Here is a 21,119-nt window from a genome sequence, read left to right as displayed (position 1 = left end):
AAAACAGCTCAATGAGGGCGCTTGTGCAAATTGCACGGTTTTACAGTAACAGACACCTATACGATGATTAGACGTGACCAAAGCAACAGATGAAATTGTTAATTATTTCTCCTTTGACAATTAGAAAACATCCACTCTTATCATACACACCTGAATGGAACCTGTCTGCTCTGATAGGTAAAAGTAAAATTTAGTTGGGCAAAAAACAGAAGAGTAAGGACACTCTACAGAAGCTATAACTTGCTTACACAATATGAAACAGGCTCAGATTTCTCTTGGGTTATTCTTTGTGCGGAGTCCAATAGCCATAAAGTATACTTTAATGTCATTAAAAAAGTAACTACAAGATCCTTATTTTGTCCATGTATTAAATGACAAAGAAAATAATGTGCAGAAATATTTTTTTCTGTAATATTTACTTAATTCTCTCAATCACAAAATGCATTATATATATATATATATACACATATATATATATATATATATACACACACACACACACATACATATACACACACACACACACACACACATATATATATATACAGACCTGTTTAACTACTGTGACATAACCTAATCTTTACTGCAGTGAGGATGACAGAACAAATAAAAATGTGGCATAGGCATTTTAAATAGAATGATACGTTCTGAACCATGAGATCTCTAATATTCTCTCGTAGGGATTCTGACAAACAGAAATACTGGTGTAACTTGTAATGCTGCTTTCATACCGTTTAACATTTGTTCTAACAGAACTGCAGGGCTGGAACTATACACAGTTCAGCACGTTTCAGGCTGAGACATACTGTTTTACTGGTAAATTATATTTCTACCCTCACAGGCCAGCAAAAATATCCTGTCTATGCTTTAAAACTCCTCTTACTTTCTGTGCAGTCCACCTAAATCTCCTCAGCAGGACCCTTTACCACTAATAATAGAACCTAAATAGATAAAATTGTACGAGAGTCATTAACTTGATTATCCACTTTAAAAAGCTCTTTGTGCATATAACAGGTAGGGGGGATATCTCCATTAATTTACAGGTTAGTGCTGTCCACTGCTGGATGATCACCATTAACTGGAGCAGTGACAAGCTAAGTGGGTGAGAAGTACTATTCACTGGTCAGGGTTCTAATATAAGCCAATATATGTTTCACTGCACCAAACAATGGTGGTCTGGGGTCTAAACCCAACCACTATGGCTTGTCACTACATTAATTAACAGTCAGCATCCATCTATGGACAGCACTAACTTGTAAATTAATGGAGGAATTGGTGCACTGGAGATATTCCCACTTTCTGTTACAGTCAAAGTGGTAGTATGGGAAACTACTGACTAACAGGAGTACCCCTTAGCTGAACACCAAATAGAGCAAATGGCTATTAAAGGACTGTGACAAAATGAGGATATGCAAACAGATAAAGAGATAATGAAGAAAAGAATATTGTGGGTATAAAAGATATAAAGTTTACTGCTATATTGGTTACGTCTTCTGTGCTTTCTGTGATGTTCACAAGAACTAAAGAGCCACAAAGCACAGCAACATCATAAATGTCTATTAGGCTGCCAGACAGCATGGCCGATGCGTATACCTCATACAAAGCAAGAAGAGAGAGGGAGCTCAGACAGACATTCAATTGCTGTGCTCTAACCAAATACAACAAAATAATAAACAGCTGCTATTAACCAAACATCTGTAAATATTTTGGCTATTGTACAGGAAATAGGACCGCACCTTATGATATACGAGACACATCTAGAATCACAAGTGTGCCTTAAACAGATGATCTAGTCTAGCAGTGAAAGAAAATAAAAATAGGTGACCAGTGCAGAAAGCCTCTGCATGAGAACAGGATATGCATGTAATCCGTAGTGCTGGAAGAATCATCAATATCAGTGTAATAGAATACTCCAGAAAAATTCCTGTAATAAGCAGCAACAAACTAAACATAAGAATACAATGAAACAATTTTTGGCCTAATTAAAGCTAAAATAATTTGACACATTAACAAGTTGTATAGAATAATTCACAAACCTAAACAATGATCGGCATGACCATTGTAATCTGTCTATTTAAAAACCAGATGTGCTAATCTCTCACTCCACAACGGATTGGACTATCACTGGAGAGTGAGAAATGACAATGACCTATAGGAGTGTAGTGATTAATAATGAGAGCCAGGGAATGTACCAAGTGCTCAAAGTGCGGATATAGTTTTTTTTTTTAAGGTGAACTTGTGTAAGTGTATAGCTTCTGTTAGGCAAGTTCGCTTTCCCAAGCAATTCAAAACTAAAATGTTCACTTTCATCACAAGCCACATGCCTTACTTCCTTCTCCCTCCCACTTCTTCCCAATCTAAACCCAGCAGCCAATGCAATCAAATTGTAGATAACACACATACATGGAACCCTGTACAAAACAATTAAAATTCAGCATGTGTAGGAAGCCTTAATTTTGCAGCTGCTCAGTACCATTGAGAAAGCTGCTGTGAGGACATCTGTAGGCAGTTTGTGTTGAATGGTCAATAGGAATGGCCGTTAAGTTCTTTTTGCAGTTATGTATAAGACATGTGTGAACCATTGGATATCTGTGAAGTAACACTTGTGCTCCTGCTCATTCCCTGCTCTGTCCGTCCCCCAGAAGCTGTCCGCCTCAGAGCCTGGGGGCTGTTGCGGACCCCCATTGTACTACCACGAGAGACACCTTGCACAGACCCTGAGGGATGACCCCATGGTTGGGGCCCACCTTGCATTGGGTGACCCCAGGCTTGTGGTGGGCCTCCCATGGGGTGACCCCAATGGGGTCCAGGGCCTCCAGTGGGATTGTGGGACCAGCCAGAAGCTCCCGGGTAGCTGTGGCTGAACGCCTCGGGGGAGAGATTGGAGAGAATCATGTTGCTAAAACCTAGCCTCATGCTTTCAGAGTCAAATGCTTCAATTTCACGAGCTTGGCGCTCCAGAAGACTCCGTATTCGCTCTGTTCGTTCATTCTGAAGAGCGAGCATTTCCTCTTCAATCTAAGGAAGGAGACATGAAATTGTCACATATTACATGAGAAAGGTCACTTTTCTGTACAGTACAGAGCAATTTTCCATCACCATGAAACTTAAATGCTTTCTCCATCCAGTATGGAAACCGCAAAAGCACTGGCGGAGCTCCTGCAAATATTTTGAAAGTGGATGTGTAACGAGGTGGGAGACAGGTGCCATTCGGATTTTGCCCAGGAGACTACATGAAGCTGTAGACATTAATCAGCAATGGCTGGGCAAGTCCTTTAATGGAAGAACACAGACAAAACATGAAGACGAATACTTCTGAAAGCGGTTTTCCTACAAATGTTCAAAGTAAAGAAAGAAAAAAAGTCATAAATAAGCTTTATTTCCTGATCATAAGATGGCATAGCCATATGTGTGACGGTGATGAAAAGTGAATATCAATGACATTATGTAAAACCATCACTAATGCTATCCACACACACTTGAATTTTTTTTTATTATTCTTTATGGGAGATTTTATTGCCAAGTAACAACCCCCCCACCTACACCAGTACAGTAGCTTGGGGCATGGATTGACTACATTTTGCGAAGACTTGTTGACAGAATTGCAGGCTATGTAGAGTGGTGGATATGGGAAATAAGAGCCTTTGAGCGCCAAGCAGAGCAGACGGAGTCTTTGCACCAAGGACAGGGCTGATGACAGCAATGACACAAAGTGTACAAATGGGGCCGCTTCCGCTGCACGATTACGCACAATATCTGAATTTAGTTCTGTGCATGCAGTGAGTGTGCAATTACAGCTAAAGTGCATGCAACTCTGTATGTGTCATATGTACAGGTTGAGTCTCCCATATCCAAATATTCCGAAATACAGAATAATTTGGGCATGACTGAGATAATGAAACCTTTGATTTTTGATGTTTCAATGTACACAAACTTTGTCTAAGGCACAAATTATTAAATATATTGTATGAAATTACCTTCATTCTGTGTGTATAAGGTGTATATAACACATAAATACATTCTATGTGTATATTGGGGTCCCATTCCCAAGATATTTCATTATTAAATGCAAATATTCCAAAATATGGAATATTCCGTCATCCAAAATACCCCTGGTCCCAAGCATTTTGGATATGGTAGACGCAACCTGTATTTCCAATGCTCATCACAATTAACAAAATAAGAGTTTTCAGTTGTCATTTCAAAATGAGCATAAAATCAAATACCTTCTGTTCAAGAAGAGCCCTCCGGAGGGAAACCCTTTGTTCCAGTTCACGTAATTCCCGCTCATGCTGGGCCTCTGCTTGCATCTTAATTTTGCTCTGATAAGCATTTAGTAGCTCCAGTTCTTGCTGCAGCTGCATCTTCAAAACCTGGCACTCCGCTTCCTGTGCCTCGTCCAAGCGCAGCTGCAAAACAAGAGACGTTTACCTTTCGCACACGTTCTTCCATCAAGTGAATCAAGCTACAAGGGACTGTATCTACTTACTGCTTGTGTAGACAACATCTCATTAATGCTATGGTCATACTGCTCTGCTAATATTGCCAGTTTGCGGGTCTGCTCTTCCTTCAGCCGTTTGAGAACAGCCTTATGGTCATTCTTTGGTGTGGTTTCCAAAAGGTGGTTCCTCAAAGCTTTATACTGCCGCGTCTGAATCTTGCAAGTGTCCTGGAACTGCTTCTTTATCTGTAGCTCTTTAGACTAAACAAAAAGTAAAAAGCACATCAGTTGCATTAAATCTACATACAGATACACCTTAGACCACAGGTTCAAACACTCACTCCTCAAGACCCCAAACAAAGCATGTCTTCCAGGTCTCCTCACAGATTACAAGTGATATAATTAGCTCCACCTGTGGATCTTTTAAAATGTGTCAGAGTAATGACTATACCTGTGCACCTGCTGGGTGACCTGGAAAACACGAGTTTGAGAACCACTGCCTTAGGGTGGGTACACACCTGCACGATATTGTCCCAATTTGGAATGACAAAACTTGGGGTAGGTTAAAATGGATGCAAGTATATTTTCGTGTTGTAAAAGTGCACTTTTAAAAACCGTTAAAAAAGTGTCTGCTGCAACCATGTGCAATGTTAAAAAAAACACTTTGACGCATCCATATCGCCCCCGAAATACCAAACCCAATACGTTAAACCCATTTTCAAGGATTTTTTTTTCCTTTCAAAAAAATGTGACCGTCCGTTTTCGCCAAATTATGCAATTTTCAAAAAAACTGTAGGATCATGTATCATTAGGGGAAGTGGGGGAGGGGGCGGTTGGTCCAATGAGTTCTAAAATAATTCCCCACATTTTTAGTCAAAAATAGGGATTTTGCATTTTTTCTCTCTCCTGGTTTAAAAGGTAGAGAAAACTTTTCTCCCTTTTTTTTTTTTTTTAATTTGACAAAAATCAGCTGATTTTGCCGCTAATTTAATCCGGCCCAAAAGGGAGAGCTGGCAAATTACACTTCCTTACGGCTAATTTTACTATAGTTTTCTGTAATAGGAATGCAAATAAAGTTATATTCAAATAAATAATTCTATATTCAACTAAATGCTTGTTTACAAACATAACTGTTAATGTACATAAATAATACACGATCATAACGGATTATTAGTGTGAATATATATATATATATATATATATATATATATATACACACACACACACACACATACCTGCATGAAAAGATATAATCTGTAACATTTGCAGTGCATGACAGACACCAATCTAAACAACATGCCATAGCCTATACCTTTAGACTCTTGGGTTGCTGCCGGACTTCCATGACATGTTTGCGTCTTAATTCCCGCTCTCGTCTTTTATTGTATTCCAGCTGGTTTGTGAGCTCTGTTTGGTGTTGTAGCTTTATAAGCTCACAACGCATCCTCTGTATGGTATTGAGGTGACGAAACTCTAGTTCTTGCATGGACTCATGCTGCCGCAGTAACATAGCATGTTCCAGGTCCTTCTGTGTTTGCCTCTTATTCAGCTCCTAGAAAATAAGACCAAGAACCTTATTTAAGTAAATGAATTAAGAAGTGTAAAATAATAGGTAGCTATGCATTTTCAACATTATGGATTCCAAAAGAGAACCTTTCGTTAATAGCTTAGAGGTCTTTCTATTGATTTAAAGGACATACAATTTAAAAACAAACAAAACATTTTACATAGAAAGAGCACAAATGTAAAACATTGTTCTGCTTAGGACTCTGCTCCGGGTTGGGTATAATATGTCAACAGTGATAATGCTGACATTCATCATGAAGACAGTGATAAAATGTGGACATGTTAGAATGACAACATATCGTCCCTGGTACCCCAGCGGTGACCCGTCTACTCCCAATGGCTGCAGGGGCTCCAGCAAACTCTTCAGCGTCCTGGAGATTATGCGACTGTGACTTCCGGGTCAGACCTCCAATGCTCAGGCGTTCGAGTATTTCTCCCCTACCCCTAATTCCCCCTACAACCTCACTATCCCACCCACATCAGAACTGTTGACATTGTGATGCTGTCATTATGATTGTTGACCTTTTGACCCCATCCCTGTCCTACTATTCCAGACTAGAGCCCTCACTTATGTATGCGCCACCCCAAAGACCCCACTCGAGTGTGAGCCAGTCCAGTGTCCCCTCATTATGTTGTCAGACAAGAGTCGCCCCCAAATATGTGCCAGTCCAGAGAACCCCAACTATGTGCCAGTCCAGAGAACCCCAACTATGTGCCAGTCCAGAGAACCCCAACTATGTGCCAGTCCAGAGAACCCCAACTATGTGCCAGTCCAGAGAACCCCAACTATGTGCCAGTCCAGAGAACCCCAACTATGTGCCAGTCCAGAGAACCCCAACTATGTGCCAGTCCAGAGAACCCCAACTATGTGCCAGTCCAGAGAACCCCAACTATGTGCCAGTCCAGAGAACCCCAACTATGTGCCAGTCCAGAGAACCCCAACTATGTGCCAGTCCAGAGAACCCCAACTATGTGCCAGTCCAGAGAACCCCAACTATGTGCCAGTCCAGAGAACCCCAACTATGTGCCAGTCCAGAGAACCCCAACTATGTGCCAGTCCAGAGAACCCCAACTATGTGCCACTCCAGAAACCCCTCTAAAGGGTAGACCAGGCAGCCTGTCGGATAGCTTCAGTTAAATGAGTTTCCATCTTGAATTATCTATATAAAAATGTGTTAACCCATGTGAATTGTGAATTCGCTGAAGTCTTGGGATACACAAATAGCAGGTTTGCAGCCCTACAGCAACATTACCAATTTCAAGCAGTGTCTTTTGGGCTTTTTACAGCTCCTCGGGTCTTTACCAAGATAATGGCAGTTATGGCGGCCTATCTGCATCGTCAGGGGATTAGACTGCTCCCATACTTGGACGATCTCTTGCTCTTATCAAGCTCTCCAGAGATTTTTCACCGCCATCTACAGATAACCATTGCCCTTCTACAAACGCACAGCTGGCTGATCAACTGGAAAAAGTCTTCCCTGACCCCATCTCATAGAATGGTGCAAGGGCCATTTCACTTCTTGTACCCAGTCTGTAGTGGTCTGACGCCAGAACTGGCCGAACTGAAGAAGTCGGCCTGCCACCATGGGAGCCTGGCCCACCCAGTCAGGCTGAAGGCTTGTCCCCAGATTTGGGAGGTGGACGTCTAGTAGTCCAGGACTGCTTGGTCCTAGGCTTGGAGGCCTTTGTGCATGCCGAATGCCGCGGAAAGGACTGACTTTTAGCTTTTCCCTGGCAACGAAAGGACCGAAATGATGACATCCAAGGCTTCGTAGTAGATGCAGAGGGTGAAGAACGCAGTCTTAGAAGCTGCCAAGGTAGTCACAATCTTGTCCAATTCTGGGCCAAACAGGATCTCCCCAGAAATTTCAAAGCCTTTTTAGAGTCCGAGTCTGCCTTCCATTAGCGAAGCCAAATGACACAGCGGGCTACCATGGAAGTAGCAGATGCTAGGAGAACAAAATCTCCTAAATAGGAAGCTGCATCCCTAATGTGAGATATGTAGGACAGCTGTTCCCGAGAAGTATCAGAGGGAAAAGTGTTTGCTAGGGCCTCTGCCCAACTGTCAATGGCTTTTGCCACCCAGGCCGTAGCCATGGCAGTAATAGCTCCTGTAAAGAGTATATAGACTTCAGGCAAGCTTCAATACTTCCATCCGTAGTCTCCTTTAAGGAGGTTGCTGTATGGATAGGTAAGGTAGAGTTCTTAACCAGGCGTGTCACCTGGGAATCCACTGCAGGGAGAACTTCCAATTTAGTGCAATCAATAGCTGGAAGAGGGTAAAAAGACATCAAGAGTTTAGGCAGCTGTAACTTTTTACTTGGCATATTCCATGCTTCACTCATTTCATCAGACAGCTGATCAGAGTGAGGAATCTCCGGCAAAATTACCTTTTGTCGTTTAAAGAGTGCCTAAAGGTGGGTACACACCTGACAGATGTAGCTGCAGATCATGGTCGTTCATACACACTGTACGACCATCATCTGCATGCTGCAGCGGATCCCTGCGGCCGGGGGGCGGGTAGGGGGCGTAGCCTAATAGCGGAAGGCGTGGCCACACCCACTTCGGGTTGGGAAAAAACAAACACACACATTTGCGGCGCTGGGGAGGGGAGCGCTGTGTGCCCCTCAGCCTGGCAATAGGAGTGGGTTCTATATCTTCTATTTGAAGAATTGATTTTACAGCTCTCACCTAGTGCAGGTATATTCAATTTAGAGGGGGGCTCCTGCGCATCATCTGATTTCTCTGATGATGCGTCTGAATCCATGAGTTGAGCAGACTGATAAAAAGATAACTTGCACTTGGGTGCCTTAGTAACTACCGGTCTGCTTTCAACATTAGATGGTGCCGCACTCGAATGGCCATAAACTAGAATGGCCATATACATCTTTCCAGGAAGGATGCATAGGAGGTGCCAACATAGCATGCTGTGGACACTCCATCCAAGGAGGCATTCTGAGAGCCGCCATATGATCCACAAATTGCTTCATTACCTGGGACAAAGAGGATACCCAAGATAGCTCTTGTCCACAGAAAGGTAAACTGGACTGGAGAGGTAAACTGGACTGGAGAGGTGACTCTTTATAAACAGACAACACACAACCATCCTTTACATCCTGAGAGGACACATAGGCCATACATGATTTACATGAAACCAGCACAGGGGGCTCTCCCTCTTGTTTCCCTTTATCTTTAGACATGTTCATAAAGGTACAGAAAAAAAGGGATTTTCCCTCCAGCACACTGCAGCAAAATCAACAAAAATACTTGAATCCTACATGATAATAGAAATTCAGAGGTATTGGTAACATACATTTGCAAATATATGAATTAGCGCTGGGCCAACGTCAAGGCTCCTCTATACACGTTGGTATAGAGGAGCCTTGACGTTGGCCCAGCGCTTATTCATATATTTGCAAATGTATGTAACCAATACCTTTGAATTTCTATTATCATGTAGGATTCAAGTATTTTTGTTGATTTTGCTGCAGTGTGCTGGAGGGAAAATCCCTTTTTTTCTGTAGCTCAGTGTAAACCCCACCCTTTACAAGCACCTGTGCAATGTCATTAAGTTGATGTGAGCGACCACCATACTTTGTTTGCATGTTCATAAAGGTAATAAATGCAATGCTATGTGACAGCCATCACAAAATCTTAAATGAATGCAAAGTACTGAAAGAAAAAACTCCACCCCAAAGGATGGAGAGAAAAAAATAGTGATAGTTATAATTGACAAACAGAAATAAAAGACAGTGTCAATAGCAGCTAGCAAACTGTCACATACAACGCATATGTTATATAATTACAATGGACTCGAAATCAACTACACAAACACCAGGAATGGTAGGATATAGAGCCCTATATACCTTAACCACAGGAGAGGTATACACGGGGACTGACCCAAACCCTTCCTGAGACCAACAGCTACAGCAGCGCACTGATAGTGGACCGTGAGCATCTCATATATACGTGGAGGATAGGTGGACCAACCCAGAGGCGCAAAACCCTTCATAGGGACTGCATCTGGGTCGGGGGAGGAGCTGGCGGGGGAGCTCCTACCTCCCCCTAAGCTGCGTCAACCAGCCGGGTACGCTGGCCGGTTGCAGTCCGGGTTGCAGCATTGCTGCTAGCAAGCTCAGACACGACCCGCCGGAATCACTAGCCCAGTTACTGGTGTTGCAGCCCGGCGGAGGTAGATGGAGTCGCAGTACGTGTCTTAATTCAGAAGCTTAGTACTGCCAACCCAAAAACATAGAAATAAAATAATACATAAAATAAAAGCTTAGGACTGCCTGAGCAGTCCCGTTACAAAGGTGCGTCTTGATTCTGCAGCACCAAACGAACAACTGAAGGCCTATGGCTAGGGGCGGGGTATATATGGAGGAGGACCCGAAGCATCCTGGGAGCTGAAGCTTTAACTGTCTGGTGCCTGGATCTCTCCAACCATAATATCCTCATGGTTTCCCTGTGGATCCCTATGGACCCTGAAGAAGAAATGTGCATTTTGCTATTGTTAATGCTAGTACAAAACACACACAAACGAGTTCGACAATAGAGTGCAATGGGGTAGATGCTCTGGAAAGTGATAAACGACCAGCCACTCAGCTCCCAACTGTCATGTTACAGGCTGTGTTTGAAAAATGACAGTTGGCAGCTGATTGGTTGGTCGTTTATCACTCTCCAGAACTTCATACATCTGCCCCAATGTTTCTCATTTCACCATAACCACACACTTTTAATTTAGTGTTCCAGAGCATTGCGTTTTTCAGAAGACAGCTTGTTCTATCCATGCTGATTCGCCATGGGTAAACAATGAGGGAAAGCCCACATGGATCTAACATTAATTTAAAAGTTACTTTTTTCACTCACATTTTAGTATCATTAAAAATGTCAAAAGCAACACCAATGTGTACCTGGCCTAAATTCTGTAAGTTCCCCTCTTCAATTTATGTCTTTAGGAACAGATATCTCCAATAACACTGACAGAACAGCAAAACTCAAGATGAATATCAGATTTCCACAACTTTCATGATCACTGTACCGTGTTGCTTATTATTAGAATATTTAAAAGCCTGTTTAAGATTTCGGTTGACGCTTCAGCTTGTGTTCCATTTAGTGTGTTTTAGATAGTAATATTAACTTACCTCTCTAACCAGGTCCTGCTCCAGATTGTGTCTACTGAGCAGCATCCGCCTCTTGAACCGGCGGCACTCCAACTCTAAGTACTGCCTCTGGCGGCGCAGAAGATTGGCTTCCTCTTCAGCCTGGTAATGCTGGAAATTCTCCTTCTGCTTGGAGAGCCACTCTTGTTTCTCCTTCTTTGGAGTACTCTGGTTTTCGTTTAGCTCCTAGCGAATGAAAACTTGTCAGCTGCCATTTTCAGATTTACAATATAAAATAACATATTGAACAAAATTACCTCCAAGAGAAGGCAAATGGTAAAGTATGCATTAAAGATTGATGGGATTAACTACTAACTCATAAACCACAATAATCGCACCGCACAAAACAGGTGGGCTCGAACGCACATTTTTCTTCACATGCTGCATACACACGATTTTCCTGAACGATATGAATGATAACGATATCGTTCAACGATAAATCGTTAATCTTTATGCAGGGAACAATTTACCAACGATGCGCGTTCCCACATGAACGATAACGATATCTTCGTTCGACCGTACATACAGGCCAACTTGGATGATTTTGGCAGAATTTCCCTGTAAAGACACGACTTCACTGAAATATCTATCATAGATATCTATCATAAGGTGCGTACACACGGTATGATAAAAATGCACGATATGAACGATATCATTTTTCGGTGCCTCCAACCCACCAACGACCTGCGATGCGCGGGCACGTATGGACGATAAAGATATCGTCCATCGACCGTGCATGCAGGCCAACCTGGTCGATATCGACCAGGTTACTATAGGGACCCACGATCGTTGATCACGGGTCACTGGCCATCGTTGGTGGTGTGCTGGATGATCGATATCGATCATCCAGCACACCGGGAAGATGCAGGGAGATCGTTCAGCGATATAGTTATCGCTGACGATCGTCCCGTGTGTTTGCATCAATAGAAATCTATCCAAAATACTTTGCCCTGCACTACGGAAAGTTGGAGGGAAATCTATCAGCGATATCTTTGGTTGTGCAGGTTGTACCGTGTGTATGCACCAAAACTGCAACATTTCTTGCCTCAGTAGTTTCTCAACAAAGTAATTACAATAAAATGATAATAGCATGAGAAAAGTATTCTAGCAAAAGCAATAAATTACAGGTTGTAATGTAACAAAAAAAGGGAAAAAGCCAAGGGGGGTGAATACTTTAATACTTTTGCAAGGCACGGTGTGTGTATATAATTAAAATAAATATATATATATATTACACATACATACATAGGCAGCCACTATAGTGGACCTTTCCCTTATATGTCTAATATGTTCTGTATTAATCTTTTGTCAAACCCAGACCTGTGTGTTGGTAATCATTTTAAAACGAAATCTCTAACGCTGCTCCTCACCTCTTTGGGGGGAATTCAAGTGTGTTGCACGCCGGCGGCCACTAGATGGCGTCCGTCGGAGCAATTCAATTGTTGCTCTGTTTGGGCCCGCACAGCTGCCGAAGCTGACATTTCCAAGCCCCCTGCCGTTCCAGACCAGAAATATCCGAAAAGTGACCCGTTTGAGTTCTCAAACAGGACTTTTCGCAGAACCGAAAATGTTCTGTCATTTTGAGGGGCTGCTAACTAGTACTAAATACATGCTTTAAAAAAACATTTACTATGAAGTGTGAATTAGTATTCTATGCAGAGAAATTATTCACCAAAATACCCTAAATGATCTTAAAGCTAGATGAACAATTGCAAAACAAAAGTAATAGGTCTGCTATTATAATGCAACACTACAAAGCCTCCTAATATAGCAGATCAAAAGTCATACACATTTGAGGCATATATAAATCATGCCGTACAGCTGTTTGCAGGTAGAATGTGCCCAAATATACATATTGAAGCAATGGGAAAGTAACCAAGAGTTAAACTATCCCTTTGTTTCACAATTAATCCTTCCATACCTCTTTCAGTTGTTCCTTTCGCAATTTATATTCTCGCTTCTGTGACTCCAAGAAGCTGTTCAGCTCTTTCTTCTGCTGTGCCTGGATGTGCTGCTGGAATTTCTTTTCTTCGTTAGCCATCAGTTTTAACTGTAAATAGAAGAATTTATACAGTACATGAAATATAGGAAGTTTCTACTCATTTCCATGCTTAAAATACAGTATAATTACTCCAGCCATAAAGCAGCCACATCTCATTTAGGTAAAACACTTTTCTCTCCTAAAGTAGTTTTTTGTATACGAGACAATAGAATAAGGACTGTCGATGCATGTGGCATTCATTTCATGCATGGCTAATATTTTTGGATATGGTTCATGTGGCCCTTGCCCTGAATAGGAGGTAATACTCTAGTAACTCACCTCTTTATCCATAGCAGCTTGGTGTTTCTTTATAAGTTTTTCCATTTCTGCTGCAAAATTGTTGCGTTGGGTTTCTAGATCTTTGTCTAGCCGGAGCCGATGCTCATCCATTTCTGCCTTGAGTTTGTTCTCCAGTGCCATCAGTTGCTTTTGATGCTGCCGCCTCATACGCTTGTAGCCAGACATCTGTTCCCGCAGCTCTGAGTCTTGCTCATGTTCCTGGATTTGCCTCGTCACCTGTATAAATTACATATACTTTATTTCCCATAAGAATCATCCAGATTCAGAATTTTGAAACCTTTAAAGTTTTAATTTTTGTTTATTTTAGAGGCAGTTGCAGTACACGAGAACGGGTTTTTATACTTAAGCTAAATTCCTTTTCTATGAACCCAGTCAGTGGGTGCCGCACTATAAAGATTTAGGGTTAGATTAACTTAGTAACTGCTTTTGCAAGCTGACAATTGTCTGACCGCATAATGTAAAACGGCAATATTATTATTAATATTAAATAATATTAATAAATGCCAAACCAGGTGTGTTTTGCTTTGAGAAGTTACATATTGCCTGCGTGTGACAAGGAGCGAAGCAAAGAGCTAGAGAGACCCATCTAAGATTCAGCGATTATTGTGGGTCTATCATTCATTATGGCCTCACACATTTGCTCTAAATTATTCATCGCTAGGGGATTTTTACAGGCCTTTCTCCCATGTGTTTGACTTTAGCAGTAATTAACCAGATTCATGTTTAGTAATATAAGCGTTATATGACTTATAAGTGCAAACTACGTACCTATACCTCAATTGATGGTTTACCTTGGTATAGTTTTACATTGCTTTTTAAAGCACAATGATTTCATGTCACTAGAACTTTTTTCCTATTATACTTGCATGCTTTTTAAAGACTTGTAATGATGAGTATTGCTTAACCTAATAGTGATTATCGGATGGCTCGGACACCAGAAATGGCAAGTCAGTATAAAATGCAGCTACTTGCGATATATTAAATTATACTGAGGTTTTTCCATTGCAAACCAAATCTGTTTCAATGAAATACAACTGTATAACATTAGACATGTAGGTTTGCCATTTCAAGATAGTTTGACCACTTTTAAAGTGTATCTGTATACACCACCAAGTATTTCTCTACAATGAAAGCACCACAACAAATGACATAACAGCCAGGTATTTGCTTTTCTCTCCATATTTCCAGGTCTGCGCCTTGTATTACTTTTATCATATGCTGACTGCATAGTATCAAGGTACATACCAGCGAGGCTGTGCGTATTGTGGCAAAGTGTTCTCGATTTCGATAGTGGGACTTGTGACGGGAAACCTGTGGAGGAGACTGTGGTTCTGATGGCCGCATTCTGGACTCCGGTTCCTCAGGATAGTTTTCTTCCTCCTTAACATTAAGAAAATCACTTGTAACAGATTCATTTAAAAACAAGATCTCTGACTATTTAATGACCAATTTCAAAAATGCTATTTCCAGGTAGGACTGAGAACAACACTGACCCAGTTTGTGACTCTGACAAGCTTTGAGATTTCGTTGAAATTTTTCTAGAATTATTTTAGCACATTAAGCCTAGAAAATGGAATAGTGATATAGACTCCCCGACTACCCAGATGGTTCATTAAGAAATGAAAGACTCAATCATCTTGTGGAATCCAGATAGCTCCCATCCTCTTCTGCATTACTCATGTACATAATCTTTGGGAAAACAACAACAGATATAGGGCGAGGTGTATCAAGCCTTGGAGAGAGAAAGTGGAGAGAGAAAAAGTACCAACCAATCAGCTTCTGTCATTTTCATTTAGAAGCTGATAGGTGAGTACTTTCTCTCTCACCAAAGCTTGATACATCTCCCCTATAGTATAAAAATGTAATACTCACTGGTTTCAAGTGGATGACAGAGCTGTTTGACATCACAGTGTGATCTCCTTCCATCATATCCAGCTCACTCTTATCATCTGAGGCATCTGGAAGACTATTCACACTACTGCTTTGGCTACTGGCACTAATAGACATGCTGGGGATAGACTGGTTACTACCGATGCTGTTCACTGTCCCAGTTCTGCCAACTCCATGTTCTTGCTCCTATAAAGAAAGAAAGAAAAAGCTGTGAACTAAAGTAGCTGGGAAAAATGATATTACATAATGTGAGGAATAGGCGGAAATATATTGGGAGAAATCGGGTGAGACAGGAAGAATAACTTCAAGAATAGGGAGAGACTAAAAGTGAAATAGAATTGGCAAACCAAGATGTTACAACAATAAAAAGAACCTCATATGTAGGAAGCACAGTTTTATTTGTGTTACACACGGGGCAATGAGCGATGTCGGTCGGGCCCGGCAGGGGTGCCGGCATCAGTAAGTGCAAACACACTTGTAGCGGGCATCGCTAACGATATCCCCAGACTGAGATGCATGTAAAGACGACTAGGGATATCATTAACAATCATTCATCGCATAGTGCATACACACTTGACGATTTGAACGATATATCGATCAAAGATGTTGTTGTCGTTCATATTATCCAGTGTGTACGGGACTTGAGACACATAGGGATACAATGTAAAAGGCATAAAATTAGGGAATGGTGGAATGTATGTTATAACAGGCATGGCATCAAATGCCAACCCTATATTACCAGGCAGAAAGCTGCTGTTTGTGCCACAACAGTAGTGTATAGTGTGGTCTAATTTATCATTTGTTCCTGTTGGGATCATAAATAATGGACACAATACAAAAAATGTTTTATTTAGCTGTAATTAACTTATTAAGCTTCACTTTAATTTTAACTACACTTTGCTGTGTTAGTACAGTTGTGGCTTTCGTTACAGCATAACTTCATATTATCAGGCATTACTTTGTAGTTGTACCAGGTAAAAGCGTGTAAGAGGGGTGACTCCAATGAATGTACATACCTCTTCCTCCTCTTGGGTTTCCACAGCTGGGCCATTATGAGCCTCCTGGAAAAGCAGCTTCTTCATTTTACGGTACTGTAGGTTATCCAGCTCTCTGACCGCATCTTTTGTCCTCTGAATCAGGTCAATCAACACTGTTTCTGGCCGCTCACGCAAGACAAACATGTGCTGTAATATAACAAATAAATGTACAATACAGTAAACAATAACATAATAAAGGAGGCCAATGTGAACTTAGTGCATTGTGTAACAATAGTTTAAGCTGGAAAAAGTGATATTTTCATTCACTTCTAATTAAGCATGCGCTAATAGAAATGCCTCAGTGGTACCCTTATAATTGAGATGGGGGTAATGATGTGGCTGGGTATTGCTGTCGAGAGAAAGCATTTCCCAGTTCAGGCTTTAGTAAAATGTGCATGCATCATTGGGGTCATTAAACACAAACGTCAGTCTGCAATCAATTGATTGAGCCAGTCTACTGCTTAATTTCATTTCTGTACATATAAAGAATTAAACTTGGGTAATGTCCAGAGTATACTGCATATGGATGCCTGTAATGGGCTTATTACCAGCATGACGGTTTACAAAAGCTTCAACTATCTGACCTCTAATTTGAAAGGAACGTATTAAATGTGAGCATCATGAAATTTGAGATAATTTTTTCAGTGGAGTCATTATATAAAGTAGTATTGTATCTTCACATAACTTTTCTGTTTCAGTAGGTGTTGGTATGCTAACCCTGTCAGGATGCCGGCGTCGGGATTTTGACCACCGGCATCCCGTACCCATCCCGATTTGAGAATATTGCATATTAGGTGTAAATTTTACCATAAACTACAGGAACCAAATCAGCATTCAGTTTTTAAATGTCTAGCATATCTGACACAATGTAAGCTAGTGTCTGGTTGGTTGCTGTGATTCAGTGCAAATTTGGAACCTAAATATTTGTAAATGTACCTACATACCTCTAATAGAAATCAATAAACATGTATGTCTCTTGTATACATAAAATGCTATACACTGGATCATCAACATTGCATACCAAAGCAAATATGACCCCGGTTACTAAACAGTGTTAATATTGAAGGACACTTTATCTATTGCAGTAATCTTGGACCACTGACTAATGTATAATCACTGTAGAAAAGGAAATAAGGTACATTGCAATAAGGAAATATTCACCTTAAGTAGCTCATCTGATGTTGGTCTGTCTTGAGGGATTTTTTGGAGACATGAATCTATAAAGTTTCTAAAGTAGTCAGACCTGCATAAAAACCAGAACAAATATATAATCTTCCGTTTTCATATAACATTGTATATAGTATAATGTCCTCCTGTGCGGTCACTTCTAAAGGATGATACAAGTCACCAAGGGTTTCCAACAACAAAGGCATTACATATACTTCACAATAGGCAATGTGTAATTCTTTCGAATATACGGTTTTCGCAGTGAACAGAACTCAAATGAAATTCTGTTTTGAAACTTCTATGTACTTTTAAACGCTTTGAATAATATAAAGGATTTTGTCCACTTGCAAATGTTATTTCCTTGTAACAGTGCAAAATGGGAGCATAAATAGCTCATAGAACTAAACAAGACACTGAGCCTTAACTAGAATGTGAAAGTAAGATGGGATGAACAGATACGTCCAGCTCTCACATGGAGTCTAGATTTAGGGTTATGGGTAAGTGGTAATAAGGACAACTGGAAACAATTTCTCCAATTTGTGCTCTCTCAGTGGTCATGAAAAAAGTCCAATTCCAGAACAAGGAGAATACCTATAAATGTAAAATTGTGTTTCATCCATTATAAAGCAACATTAAATCCACATCATTAACCAAGATGTAGTGTGTGAAATTAGATTTCTCGCTGTCACACACTATAATTATATATATATATATATATATATATATATATATATATATATATATATATATATATATATATATATATATATATATATATATATATAGTCCAGTATTAGTCCACACTCACGTCTGAAAATCCAATTGCTGGGGTAGCCCCCCAAATGGGATCACCTGTATCCCTGCATACAAAAAATGAACAAAGGGGGTGCACTCACCAGTCTTCTAAAATGAGTTTTTATTTCATCTTTTAAAAAAAATATACAGCATCATAGTAAAGCTCCGACGTTTCGGTCCTAGCCATGGACCTTTGTCAAGGTACAATTCCAAGTAGTACTTTGCATCAATATATACCTGAGTCCAATTAAGAGACTCCTCCCTCACAATCATGTGAGTACAAACAATACAAACATATAGAGACATGAAGACATCATTTCTAATTGTGCAATAATGCCAATCAAAAACTAACTATAAAATGAAAAGTAATGAAAAAAACATGTTAACAAACACATATATAAAAACAAACCTTACAGGTATAATCGAGCTGCATCCCCCGCTAGCGTGCGTGTCAACTCCCCAAACTTCCTGCCAAGTGGAACGCAAGCCGGTACCATTTCCTGTCAAGTGGCACGCAAGCTAATGCAGCAGTCATGACAACCGCTGTTAATGCTTCCTGCACTTCATCCGTCGATGCTAGCGCCCGGAGCAATCAAATCACAAAGTAATATACAAGAACACTAGGGGTTTAAATGAAGATATAAAACTAACAGAGTTTTCATATATTGACTCATTAAGCGAATATCAATCGGGCAGTCGACATGCACGTCCATCAAAAAGACGCAGCCTGTAAGCAAACCAATGATAAACACCTCCTCATAGATAATATAATGATAGGACAATGTCTATCCATCTGGATTGGATTACATATGCCTAAATGATAATGTATACAAAAACATGGTTTGTCAACATGTGTCGACATTTTTTAAAAAAATTTCAATTATAAACATAACCAAATTTAGACACATTAAATATTAAAAATAAATAACAAATAAACAAACTCCATAGGAAACCCACATTGCCACAACACTCGAAAAAACAAAAAATAAAAAAAATTGTATCATTACAAAATCTGATGATGCACCCCCACTTGAGATCCAAAATACTTTAATCCAAAAACATCCCAAGGTGTATAGCTTCATTAAGGCCGCGAGGGTGGACCGTATCCAATTTATGTATCCACATCGCTTCTCTCTGGAGCAAGAGTTTGGCCCGATCGCCTCCTCTCTTGGGTGGAGGCACCCAATCGATAATCATGCATCTCAATGTTGCTAAAGCATGCTGTGTTTCAAGGAAATGTCTTGCTACAGGTTTATCAGAAGAACCATTAACAAGCGCGGCTCTAATAGAGGATCGATGGTTAGCCATCCTCTCACGAAGTGAACATATCGTCTTGCCAACATAGACCAGAGAGCACGGGCACACCAATAAGTAAACCACATGGTCGGAGGTACAGGTGACTCGATGTTGAATGTAGATCTTGGTACCTGTGTGTGGGTGATGAAAAAATTGACCCACCATCATACTCCTGCATGTAATACAATTTACGCATCGAAAGCATCCTGGCTTTACTTGGTTCATCCAAGTTTGAACAGCCACAGCCTTTGTTCTATCAGGACGCATTAGTCTGTCCTTTAAATTCTGGCCACGCTTGAAGCTCATCAATGGTCGTTTAGGTATACAATTTTTTAAAACAGGATCTGTAGCAATAATATCCCAGTGCTTAACCACTGCATTACGGACAGAAAGATTTGATAGCCTTCAAGCGGGTTAAACTTGAAAAAGTTAGTAGGGACTATCAGGAACATCGTGTCTATCGATGGTTGACAGGTACTGATAACCAGACCTATAGATTTAGAAATATAAGATCTAGAAATCCCCATTTTCAACTTGATAGCTATACTTCCTCTGATAGGGACTCCTCTGACACGCAAACCAACACTAAACCACCCTTACCACGGGTTAATACTCGCTCCCAGTTTGACATTGCTTTAAACGCAGAAGGCCCCACCCGAGGCGGGGCAAATACAAAGGGAGGGAGAAAACCGACGAAAACGCAAAAAATTCGGTCATAAATTTGTCTTCTTATAAATTGAATATAGATGAGATGAACCTTCTATCGAAGGGTTTATCGTTTGTCCCTACCACCTATCATAACGATTTTAGGTGGAGTATTGACAAATATAAAATGAACCGGAAATTAAGATTGAAGGAGAGATTTAATGAGAATACTAGTACACAATGTAATGTATTTAAAAGGAAGAGCACGTTAGATCCACCATCGCAAAACCCTAGCATTAAAACGTTTTCTAGGTTATTGGATCAAAGTATACAAGAATCTCTCAGAGTACAACAAAGAGTGAGACACAATCTGCCTTTAGCTGAAAGAATCGCTTAACGCGATCTCAGTAAAAATGAGCAAATTACGATTAGAACAGCGGATAAAGGCGGGGCAGTGGTTGTGCTTAACACTACTGATTATGACGCTGAAGTAAGGAGACAGTTGTCAGATACTGGTACTTATCGATTGTTAACTGGTGACCCGATAGTGGGTTTTAAAAACAGATTGGATTTGGTCTTGGATGGTGCGTTAAAGAATGGTTGGATTAATGAAGCTGTTTTTGGCTTTTGACAACGGAATATCCGATATGTCCGATTTTGTATTTACTGCCCAAGATCCATAAATCCCTTGATCATCCGCCTGGACGTCCGATAATTTCGGCACGCAATTCTTTGTTTTCTCCAATTGCCCAGTATCTTGACAGCTTTCTCCAGAAATG

The 21,119-nt window shown here is 40.6% G+C and overlaps 1 protein-coding gene across 1 annotated transcript in view; it reads right to left on the bottom strand.

The window, feature by feature from the left end:
* Positions 1-21,119, bottom strand: part of TAOK1 (TAO kinase 1) — a 120,618-nt gene that overhangs the window by 1,184 nt on the left and 98,315 nt on the right. The window contains exons 11-21 of the mRNA XM_088477759.1: positions 17,599-17,680; positions 16,417-16,584; positions 15,383-15,586; positions 14,756-14,890; positions 13,490-13,726; positions 13,091-13,219; positions 11,152-11,355; positions 5,754-5,993; positions 4,490-4,702; positions 4,227-4,409; positions 1-3,018 (exon numbers count right to left, since the gene is read on the bottom strand). The exon at positions 1-3,018 is cut by the window's left edge and continues 1,184 nt beyond it. Of these exons, the coding sequence (XP_088333885.1) occupies positions 2,557-3,018; positions 4,227-4,409; positions 4,490-4,702; positions 5,754-5,993; positions 11,152-11,355; positions 13,091-13,219; positions 13,490-13,726; positions 14,756-14,890; positions 15,383-15,586; positions 16,417-16,584; positions 17,599-17,680 (2,257 nt within the window). The 3' untranslated portion in view covers positions 1-2,556. The remainder of the gene's footprint in view (positions 3,019-4,226; positions 4,410-4,489; positions 4,703-5,753; positions 5,994-11,151; positions 11,356-13,090; positions 13,220-13,489; positions 13,727-14,755; positions 14,891-15,382; positions 15,587-16,416; positions 16,585-17,598; positions 17,681-21,119) is intronic.

This window comes from Taudactylus pleione, unplaced genomic scaffold (assembly GCF_031769625.1).
Source record: "Taudactylus pleione unplaced genomic scaffold, aTauple2 ptg000203l, whole genome shotgun sequence".
Lineage (NCBI taxonomy): Eukaryota > Metazoa > Chordata > Amphibia > Anura > Myobatrachidae > Taudactylus > Taudactylus pleione.
Note: the sequence above shows the minus strand (reverse complement) of the source record. Positions and strands in the feature narration are given on the sequence as shown.